Source organism: Neophocaena asiaeorientalis, unplaced genomic scaffold (genome assembly GCF_003031525.2).
Source record: "Neophocaena asiaeorientalis asiaeorientalis breed wild unplaced genomic scaffold, Neophocaena_asiaeorientalis_V1.1 scaffold116, whole genome shotgun sequence".
NCBI lineage: Eukaryota > Metazoa > Chordata > Mammalia > Artiodactyla > Phocoenidae > Neophocaena > Neophocaena asiaeorientalis.
The window spans coordinates 10,526,954-10,539,057 of NW_020174561.1; the positions used below are offsets into that span (position 1 = coordinate 10,526,954).

At 36.8% G+C, this 12,104-nt stretch overlaps 1 protein-coding gene across 12 annotated transcripts in view; it reads right to left on the reverse strand.

Moving 5' to 3' along the window:
• The window catches only part of FOXP2 (forkhead box P2), a 247,740-nt gene that overhangs the window by 110,767 nt on the left and 124,869 nt on the right, over positions 1 to 12,104 (reverse strand). For 3 of the 12 annotated variants that reach the window (XM_024757744.1, XM_024757746.1, XM_024757745.1), the window contains exon 3: positions 3,876 to 3,950. The exons of the other annotated variants lie outside the window; for them this stretch is intronic. In XM_024757744.1, coding sequence (XP_024613512.1) covers positions 3,876 to 3,950 — 75 coding nt within the window. The remainder of the gene's footprint in view (positions 1 to 3,875; positions 3,951 to 12,104) is intronic. 12 annotated transcript variants of the gene reach the window in all.

Sequence of the window (12,104 nt, forward strand, 5' to 3'; positions counted from 1 at the left end):
TATGTAAAGCCTAAAAAGAGAGATGAATTTGGAACACAAAATAAGAGACTCTTAAAACTGTCACTATCCCCTTTTCCTTTTTTCTTTCTTCCAATCCACAATTCCCATCAAAATAAAACATTCAGCAGTCAGTCACAACAGAATCAAGATCTGTAGGGGAAAAGATGACAATGTGGTCAATATAATTTAATTTGAATGTGATATAAAACTGCTAGACCAAGACCAGCCAAGTCTTATTTTTAATTTATAGGTCCAACAAATTCTGTTCATCAAGATATGCATTTGACCCAGTGGTAAATGTTTTGAAATTAAGATCCAGAAGGCAAAGACTCTGAGCATTCTCGTAACTGCCTTAGCACTTAGACCTAACAGGCAGAGTCCTATGTAAAACAGTATTCACGTAGGTGTAAAAACCTATAGGCAAGACTAACAATAATATTATCTGCAGGTAGGTGCTAATAAGGCCATTCAGGCAGATGAGGTGTCAACAAGGTCTACTTCTTGAGGAGTGAACTTGGGTTGCTACTGTGTGGCAGGGAAGCCAAAGGTTGTGAAATTTGGGATCCTGACAGAATTAGCCACTTGTAAAGCTGTTTGATATATCAGGGGAAAAAGACAGGCACCAATTCCATTACTAAAGTTTGAAATAAAAGTAAAATAAGTGAAGATTTTTCCAGATTAGAGTTAAATATACATCATTTGAAAAAATTGAGGGTGAAAAGCAAGTATCGAAAAGAAATCTCTTACAATGATGCTCACTTACACTCATCTTCTTGTCTTTTAAAGCCAGAACTTAATGCTTTTTCCTATAAAATTCAAACTTATAATAAGAGTATTAAATTGTTACTCTTAGAATATTAAATGTACAACCTCTGGAGCCCAAACATTTCTTTTCAAAAAAACAGGAAACAGAATTTAAGATTACAATTTTTAGGTAGACATGATGTGAGTACAACTACTACTGCCCAGTACTGCAGTGAATTAGTAGAGGCACAATAAACATAATCTATTAGTGAGTTCGTAAAAGTGTCTCTACTGTTCAACAACATGATAATAAGGAGGCACAATACTTAGATGATGGCCAACATCTTATGGCTACTTCCAGACCAAAACACCAGAAAATACTCCTTTGAAATATATTTTCATTGCATCTTTGGTTAGGAACCTGACACCACAAATACCTGAAAGAAGATGATACGATGGAGAGCTTTTGACATCCGTTTAATCTCATGTAACATTACTATTTCTTTAAGATAATTTGGGCTTTAACCTACATTTGGTAATTGTAAGTGGCTTTCCCTCCCTGAGATTTATAGTACTTTACTTCAGGCTTGTTAATAAACTTATTGGAGAGAGGGGGTAAAATTAATTTAATCTGCCACTTTAGAACACATGCCTGAAAATTTTGTTTTTTTATTTGTGAAGGTTGACCAATCATGGAAGTAATATGTGTGATATTAAGTTAATCCATTGATAGGGCATTATGTAGGGTCTCTTAAGAATTTAGAAAACTATTAACAATGGTTCACAATTTATTATAAATGTGAGGTATATAGATTATAAAGGGACAGGGCTGGTTTTAGATACGCCTATCTATTCTTTCTATACCTTTGTTCCTTCCATCCCACCAGTAATCTCATGGTGGTCGAGTACCACCCCAGCATACTAGTACTTATAAAATTTAACAAATACTAAGAGAGAGCCATGACCATCACATAGAAACTGTCAACTAGGAATAACAAATAGTATTTATTTTAGTTTGCATCTTGGTTTTAAATCACATTATGTAGCCATTTTAGCTTGCAGAAAGTTTAATATAATCAATAAAGAAAATAAGCACCTACGTAGTATTTAATGTTTCCCTTGTGTTGTGAAGTCAAGAACCATCATTTGCAAAGTCACTCAGTGACTAATTTGAAGTATTTAGTTTGGTGCACTGCAGGGATGGAAAACACCCGATCTATGCACTGCCATGCTCTCTCCCCCCACCAACCACAGCAGACCTCACTAATTTATCCTGTTGTTCTTTCTGTCTTGGAGACTAACTGCAGTCTCAGACACGTGGCACAACCTCAGACTCCTGTTCAACACTGCATTCAAGGCAGCCATGAACAATGTGGCATACCTCTGGAAAGACCAATACATTGGTGATCACAAACTTGGGCTATAGATTCAGGCTTGCCATTGAGGAACTGCAGGGCACCTGTGAGCCATTCATTTAATTTCTCCATCGTTTGTTTTTATTCTGAAAACATTTCAGTGAAAATATAAAGATCTGTTGCTGTAGATTTGTTTTACCATCAGTAGAGTAGATAATAGTTTTTTAAATGGTAGAAGTAGATTTACATAAAGAACAAACACTATTATTGGTTAAGCCATCTTACCCTTCAGTCTAAAGAAAACAATTTTTCCATAGAAATTATTTTAGGAAAAAGTCTTACCAATCAGGAATACTGCCTGTTCCATTTTTAACGCACTACTTTTTTTAAGTATAATTTTGAATGAATCTTCTTTACTAAGTTAAAATATAGTTATTTTTGAAGTGTAACTTAAATTTATTTTCTTCAAAACATACAGAGAAAACCTAGAAATTAAGATTTTAGTCTTTCACATAAATTTACATAATTTCAGCAAACCTTAACACTGCTTTTTAATTTTTGCTAGTTTTTCAAATGTTATTATTGTAAAGAAAACTTAGAAGGGCAAACACTTTAGAATTAAAACGAATGAAATCCCAAACTAGGTAATTTCAGATCATTATGAAACCTAATTTCATGTGCAAAATTTATTACCAATCCCCTGCATTCACTATTTCCATAAAATAGTACGTTACTGCCATTTCCATCTTTGTTTTGCAACTAACATTTTTAAAATGTTTAAAGTTTATATATTTTCCACAAAGAAGAGCATCCCATGTTAATTTGACTCTATTTTTATTGAGAAAAATCTTTTGTTTTTTCAACTAAGGTATGAAATTATATATTTCTTCTTCATTCAGGAAGACATTGATTATTTGTCTATGAGATTAATTATGTTGTGTTCTACCAATCATAAATTAGGAAATATTATGTATATGGTAGTAAAAAAAGATAAGTTTTGGGTGAGTCAATTTAGGAATATTCTAGACCATGGAAACTAAAAAAGTACATCCATTCTTAAGGAAACAAGCAAAAATTCTATATATGAAAATATACGACTTACATATTTAGAGATTCCTTAGGAATACAGGTAGTATCCATGGTAAACAGAAACATGAAGTTACTCTATTTAAAAATTCTTGAACGGCCACTTCAGGATTGTTATTCATTTCCAAGGCTAACCAGTATGTGAACTGGGTCATGGAAGCAATTTTCATTGGATATTATAGTCTAAAGAGACAAATTACACTCTAGTGACAGAACATGTAAAGAGAGGCCTTGGTATATTTATATGGTAACTTGCAGAACATAGAACAGGAACTTTTCCCTAAAATATGTATTGTATCTATCCATAGTCTCAATGCACTTATTTGATGCATATCAATACCATCTCATCAAATTATTCCTAAATCTGTTCAAGAAAAGTGTAGTGGTTCAAGAAAAGTACAGAGGTGAAAAAGCCATATGCTCTCATATATATAAGGTAAACTTTAACGCCATCAACTCACAGAAACGGTGAATTGTATGTATATCTGATGAAACATAATTGAAGCAAGAATATAAGAAGTAACAGAAAACAAACTAATTACACCTGTGCCTTAACATTAGTCATCTCTTGATCATCTGCATCAATGGAAGGTAGTGGCTGATAGAAAATCACAGACCATCTCTTTAGCAGGGTTGGGTCTATGGCCTTGTGCTTAGTAGCTGAATTACTAATTGCCCAGTGTAACTTACTGCAAATGTGTTGTGAGGATGCCCATCACCAGAAGAGTGGCCACAGACACATAATTTTGTTTCTGGAAGCAATTCCTAGATTAAACAAAGAGAATCAGGAGTTGGCTTTTTTTTTTTTTTTTTTCCAATCTTAAGGCTTAACGCTAATAATGTACATTATCACTTAAGAAAATATTATTTGGATTATTATCTTGGTAGGTTGACCTAGGCAAGACTACTCCATCTTTGTCTCACAGCTAATAATAGTATTAAATAAAATTGAAAAAACAGGAATAATTTGGCAGATGTTAATTTGAATATTTGAACATACGAAATAACCACTAACCAAAAATTATCGATCATCTACCAAGATACTGACTTAGGAGCCTCACTTCCCACTTCTAAGCTAAAATTATGGCCAATGTTTACTAATAAATATTCCTATAGCTTTAAATGGTACTGTGATTTTAGAGTATGGGATGCTATTTGTCCCTAAAACTTTATCTCTTTTTGAAAAAGCTAACTGTTGACTTGTAGTCAATTATAACCAACACGAATGAACATAAATCCTGTCTTGTCATGAAATGTGAGAACAATCACAAGAATCCCTTTAAATAAACTGCCTTGGCTCTGCATTACTATAACACAAATATTGCCATTAAATACATATTTAAGACTATGGAGCTAAACTCAGTAATCTCTGTTAAAACCTGTTGAATTGTGTCATTTGTATTGAAAATTACTCTATACACTCAAATGAATAGTTTGCATTTTTATCTGTAAAAGCAAAGTGATTATTTATTGATAAATGACATGGAATGTCATTTTTTACCTAAGTAGCATTAGACATTTCAAAAGATTTTGTCTGAAGGGCAAAAGGATTACACTGCATTTGAGTAGACCATGTGACAACACATCCTTAGACTTCATGTATGATATGAAAGGATGATCCCCATTCATAAGATACACAAGGGAAATTATATCAGAAAACAAGAAAAGCAGGGAGGGATGTGGTAGGGGTGTCAGGGAGTATTTGTAGTGGTTTGATGCATGTAAATATTACATCTTATAAATAATTCTTTTCAAATACATCTCTGAAGTTCAGGGGATCTGTTTGAGAAACGGATTGTACATGCTTTACATGACTATATGCCATTTTCTTCAAGATAAGAGCAACATTAATTTAAACAGAAAAAAAAATGGCTTCCAAAATATTCTTTCCCTTCAATTTCCTATGAAGAAGTATGTCACCTGATGCTGGCAGATGAGGATGAAGAAAAAACGTTCAAGTTATATTTTACTGTCAGAATCCAACAAACACTTTTTCATCTAAATTATTTTGTCAACAGCCTTGTAGTACCCTTGCTAACCTTATTTGGCACCAGTGCATAATTAGATACACAGGGGTGTGACTCCAATTGAAGGTGTTGGCATTGAAGCACTCTGTGAAAATATTAACTATGAGGTTAACTCCAATTTTCTCTTCTTTAATTAAATGCACATGGTACTAATGAGGTAACCTACTGTTCCTTGATAGCACTAATTAGCTAAGAGGAGAGTACACTCTCACACTGCAATTTAAACCTAAAAATAAGGTTGAAATATGCTAATTGCAGGCAATTTAAAACAGTACAAGTTGAAGAACTAGTCATAATAAGAGAAACTGACTGCTTTACAGCTAGGCAGCTGTAACTTTGGTTAAAATCAAAACAAGCCACACGATTTTTGGACTGCTATTTAAGGAGGTCATAAGCATCCTAAAGAAAAAAGAAATGAAATGCTACTCCGTACCACAGCAATGAACCAGATTAACAAAAAATCCTCAGATCGACACTCATCTACCTAAAACCAAAAATCAGTGAGCATATGAGAACTCCAAAGGTGCCACGACACTATATTTAGTACAGAAAAGGAAACTTCATAAATAAGCAACATCGCCTTAAGCTCTTTCAAGAGCACCCAAATTAAATATTGTACTTTATGTCTAACATAGACAAAACATGTCAGGTGCTGAAGATCTGCCATCCCAATCACAGAGTCTGAAGGGAGGGTATAGAGACGATTAAGAAACAGGACATTCCCAGACCAGGTACAAGTACACTGATAAAAATACACAAAAGATGTTATGACATAAAATGCTGTAGGCATCATTTAAAGGATACAGGTGCCAAAATTATCAGAAGGATTTCATTATAAGAAGGAGATTTTGGCTACTTTTCCTCTACAGATTAGAGCTCTGTGATGGGAGTAGCCTGAAGCTTCACTGTGAGGGAGAATATTCTCCATTCTCAGCTCACGTGACTCAGAAACATAATTTCAGTAAATCTAAGTATAATCCAAACATATCTTCTTTAACTGTGTCTCAAACATTTCCCCAATATGATTTTAACTGATAACCATTGAGATAACTTTGACATAAAACAAGATTCTGAAGGACCTTCTGAAGCCATGACATATTTTTGTTCATCAGAAACTTTGTTTGACCAAAGCAATCATTGCCTGACAATGCCAAATCATTCCTGTTACCATAGATAAAAATACAGCACATTAAAATGATACTGTCACTAATCTATCCTTAGAGACAAAAGAGATAGGACTGTCCCACACTAAGGACACACAGTGACATTTCTGCCCTGTCATTTTGCATGCAAAATTATAAGATACATACAGTTTAAATAATCAAAAGAGTTGAGCAAGAAATAGAGTTAAAAAGCAAAATTTATGAACAGAGAAAGTCAACTTAATCTTATGTTTACTGAAGAACAATACCCTGGAAAAAAGCAAACCCTTTGAAAGGTACAGGCTTTTAAGTAACTCCCAACTAATAACTCCAGGAGTTAAAAGTATGTGAGAATAAACTCTGCACTGCCATTAGCCCGTCATCATGTCTTGCCAAAAAGCCTGGTTGAAGAAACTGCTTTGAAAAACCCACCCAGCTTCTTCTCCTGGCTGTCCTAGAGCTTTCTACAACAGAAGGAGACAGAATGTTGGCAAGAGACTCACTAATCAACCTCCGACCAACCATGCTTGAACAGATCCATGAAGCTGCAGGTCTGTGAAGGAGTAGCAAGGCGAATGAAATCAGACAGTCATTTAGAAATGGGTCTCCTGGAGGAAACCTGACATAATCTAGCAAATCACAGGGCAACACAATGTGAATCGATGTTTTAAGTGTTTGCATCTGTTTCAAATAAGCACCAAAGAACCTTTTAACAGTGAAAAGGCCAGGACAGTGTACTGGAATAGGCTTTCAACATTAACTTCAGAGGGAAACTATTCTTCTGTTAAATATGGAGCATTGCAATTTTCTGTTAAAACAATAAAGGCTTCAGTGTTCAGTGTTGGAAATAAGAATACTAGCTCTGGAGACAGTCTGCCAGGGTTCAGATCCTGACTCAACACTTGCTAGTAGAGTGACCTTGAGCAAGTTACTTCGCTCTTCTGGCCTCTCTCTCTAGAAAGGGGGTAGTAAGTAACAACGTCCTAGGGTTGTTAAATACACTGATTTATAAAGTACTTAGAATAGTGCTGGTACCCATATACCTAATGTTTCTTAGCTATGTAGTTAATATTTATTAGCTATCATTATTGCTTCAGAACATTCAATTTCTTTCAAATAAAAAATTATTAAAGTTCTACTGTGTATAAAACACACTGTAAAGGATGCAAAAATTCCCAAGACATTCTATCTGCATTCAAATAGCTTTCCGTCTCCTATTGGACTTCATGATACAAATCAAAGCCTCTTCCATATGAATAAAAAATATTTTTTCTCTTTAGAAACCTGATGTGGCAAAGCAAAAAGTTAATATGAGGGTGTCTGCATTCAGTGACAAGGTGAAGTGACTTCTAAGAAATAATATAATGTTTGCAAAGTCGATGAAGGTATATTTTCATAGAAAAATAGGAAAGTGTTATATATTGATCTTTCCTAATGAATGAAAATATTTTTAAATTATAATTTTTCTTGAAGCTGGCTGAAAATGGGATCAAATTTTTCTTTAATATGTTTAAAACTTTAGTGTCTTATAAAATTTGGGGTAAAATGATAGCTGAATGGAATAGTGATCTACATTTTAAAGGTGCAAAAATTTTAAAATAGTGTTCGGCCAGTCAAGAAATGTGGATACTCTTTTTTTTTTTTTGTGGTGCGCGGTCCTCTCACTGCTGTGGTCTCTCCCACTGCGGAGCACAGGCTCTGGACGTGCAGGCTCAGTCGCCACGGCTCACGGGCCCAGCCGCTCCGCAGCACGTGGGATCCTCTCGGACCGGGGCACGAACCCGCGTCCCCTGCATCGGCAGGCAGACTCTCAACCACTGCGCCACCAGGGAAGCCCTTCTTTTTTTTTTTTTTTAAGAAATGTGGATACTCTTGACCTAGTATGAAACAGGAATAAAATTAAATGGTTAACTGGCCTTTCCTCCACTCTAACTGTTCTGTTTGTTGGCTTGGTTGGCTATCTTTAGGCCGTTCATCACATCTGTTGGAGACTGTCCCAGGGACAGTGTGGCCAGAGTTGTGCCAGGGTGATATGTGTTGGCTTTGCAAATTCAAATTACTTCGTCTATCCCCAGCCCACCTCTGAAAAACAGACTAAAAGCTGCCTAGCCCTGACAGAGGAGGTGAAGAAAAGAGAACTGCTGTCTGGCAAACATTATTTCATAAGACCAGTGGATCTGAGTAGGTGGTATATTGTTTGGAGTCAGTCAACGAGGTGCAGAGACCATGTACCCCACAGGACCAAACCAGTATGAGCACATGCCCAAAGACTCTTCATTCTTCATTCTGAACAAGGAGTAAGTCCTGCCTTACTTCCTTCTGTGGCACTGACTACAAAACCCATATGATATTGAGGAGAATAGGATGCAGCCATTAAAGAATCACTTCGCAGAGAAAGAAAATAGAGCCCAGGGAGCTGAAATTATTTACAAAAGCTCATGCTTTTATTTATTTTTTAAGGCTGCTGTACATCACAATAGCCTACTGGAACAGGTTCTCAAACGTTAGCATGTAAAGGAATGTCTGGATGAACTGTTATAATTGAAAATTCTACACTTCTAGGGACTCAGATTCAAAAGATCTGAGATAGGGCCCATGAATATGCATTTTAACAAGCATCTTGGTGATTGTGATTTAGAGCTTCCATGATTACACTTTGAGAAATATTGTCTTCTGTGTTCAGGATATTTGTGGGACAGGTAATTTCTCATTCTTTTATTCCATTATTCAGTCAGTGAACATTTTTCAGTACCTACTGTGTGCTATAAATTATGTTAGCCATGTGGATATAAAAATGAATGAAAACTGTCCTTGGTTTCAGAGGAGAGCGGGAGGAAAAGCCTTGTAAACTAGGATACAACTAAGTAAGTGCCATTTGCATCTTGAACCCTTTGACACTCCATTCAAGTCAAGAATGGCCTCCTCAGAAAAAAATTTAATTGCATAAAATAAAGTGTAAGAAGTTAGAAAGGAAATCAGTTATGTTGAAATTCAGTTTTCAAAATATTTAAAAGGCCACATTTGTGAAATATTAATAAATGTGCTTCTTTGTAAATACATTAAATAATAAGATACAATGTCAGGTTTAATAACCACTCTAATTTTTAAGTAGTAATAAGCATAACTAATATTTCTAGATATTTTTGCCAACAGATGAAAACATCTGTAATTTTTTTTGAGGACGATGTCACAGATACTGCCAATACTATTGTGGTTTGTTACCTACATTCATAATAGAAGAAAATATGAAGTTTTAATTAGAAGTGAAAGTGAGAATACTTTCTCCTCCATTCATATTCATAGACCTCCTGAATTCTACCCATTGATCCTAGATTGAGACAACATTAGAGAGAAACGTATTGTTGAAGAGGTAAAAAGTACAGTTCCATTGTACTGGAAGAATGTATTATTAAGAATGAGGAATTTATTACTCTAAAAAGAAAGACGTGGAAAGGAAGAAAGGGAGAATCCAAAAGATTTAGAACTGTACTTGAGAAATGTGATTATGTGGCTATGGCTGGAGTGTGGTATGGATGAGGACGGAGGTGAGAGAGAAGACTGGAAAGCTGGGACTATGAAAAGTTCTGCCCATCAGACAAAGGGAATTTCTGTCATGTCCTGAGGTAAAGGGCAGGAGCAAATTTTCTTTTCTTTTCTTTTTTTTTTTTAAATTTCACTTCCATCGATTTTTTATTTATTTATTTTGGGCTGTGTTGGGTCTTCATTTCTGTGCGAGGGCTTTCTCTAGTGTGGCAAGCGGGGGCCACTCTTCATCGCAGTACGCGAGCCTCTCACTATCGCGGCCTCTCTTGTTGCGGAGCACAAGCTCCAGACGCGCAGGCTCAGTAGTTGTGGCTCACGGGCTTAGTTGCACTGTGGCATGTGGGATCCTCCCAGACCAGGGCTCGAATCCGTGTCCCCTGCATCAGCAGGCAGATTCTCAACCACTGCACCACCAGGGAAGCCCGAGCAAATTTTCTTTTAAGGAGACAAGAGAAAAGCATGAGGGTGTGGGCTTAGACTGGAATTGGGAAAAACTGGTAGCTGGTAGCCTAAGATGCCCAAAGGTTCACCAGAGAGTTATTTATGGTCTGGGCTGAATGAAGAGCACTGAAAGTAAGAACAGGATACTGAATTTGAGGAAAGGCTGATTTCCAAGGATTTGAAGGCTACCTGAGTGATAGAGTGAGAGAGTGAAGGATAAGGGACACTGGGAGTAGGCTGTGATGTCACCAGCAAGATAAGAGGATGCAAGAAAAAATGGTTTTTAAGGAATACAGGAGAATGTGCTTTAACTGAAAATACTAGAAATACTATACAAGATCTTACTGCAGGACATCCAGGTAGTTATTTCTAGCAAACATTTGAGTATAGCATAAGCCTCAAGTTCAGGAGACAAGGCAAGATATATAGAGATCTGAGACCTTATGTGGTAGAGACCCCACAGGAAGTGGATAAGTTCTGTCACTGAGATCATCTAAAGGAATGGTTCTCAACCTGTGCCATGTGCTAGCATCACCTGGGGAGCTTTGAGTCAATACTGATGCTGGGCGCCACCACCTTCAGCTTCTGATTGTATTAGGCTAGGATGGCGCTCAGGCACCTCAGGTAATGACAATGTGCAGCCAGAGTTTAGCACCACTGATATAACAATGGAACATAAAAAGTTATGGACAGAGATGAGGAAAGCCACCAACTTCAGAGCACTGGTGTCAAAGGTCTCAAGTGTTCTGACAGGGTCCAGTAGGATGGGACTTTGACTTGAATACAACTCTCAGAGGTTGTCAGTGATACTCAAAAGAATAATTTCAGAATGGGAGTGGTGACAGAGACATAATATAGTAAGTTAAAGAAGGAACAGAGATTGAAGGGTAACCAATTCTTTCCAAAAGTTTAATGATGAAGGAAAGGAGTGGGTTAGGAAGAGTGCCTGATATAAAACAAAGGTACAAATAAGATTTTGTTTCGTGGGTGTTTGGTTTTTAAAGACAGGAAGACTCACAGAAAATGGGAGACTGAAGATACAGGAGAGCAGCTGTGAGGCTGACATGACAAGGTTATAGGAAAGGCTGGGCAGGGCAGGTATCAAGTTGGCCTTGGAGAAAAGATCTCACTGTGATACAAAAGGGCATAAAGAGAGGTGCCAATATGAGTTTGTTTTAGGAGTGGAGATGAGAGAGGCAGAGGAAGACCTTACTTGGTGGCCTCTAAATTTTATCTCTGAAGGAGGAGACAAAGTCACTGGGACTAGGGGCTTGGTGTGAGATGTAGGAGCTGAAAGGGGACAGTTAAGGCAGGAAGCTGGTGTAGGGAGGGGGGAGTGAGGAGTTTAGAAACGACTGCTAAACAGTGATGAAGGCTAAGGTGAAGTTGGGGACTCAATACTGCCTGATACTGTGATTTTCTGTAGGAATATCCAGTAGCTTGCTTGGGAGTAGGAGTAAGGAAAGCCACAGTTTGGAGAATGGAGAGCAAGGTCAGAGTGAACAATACAAAACAGCGAGAGTTTCTTTAATGTTATCATTAATCATGGGATACAGCTGGATCAGGAAGCCATGTAGGTGGGCATGGGCGTGGTGTTGTGGAGAGGATGACAAGGAAGAGCGGTGCTTATGATCAGAATGGGGATTCCTTAGGTCTACTAACTCAGATTGATTTTAAAAAACTGGTCCAAGGACATATAGAATATTGTTGAAGGTACTGATTATTAAAAGTTTATAATTTTCTGCTTGTTTTCTTCATGGATCAGT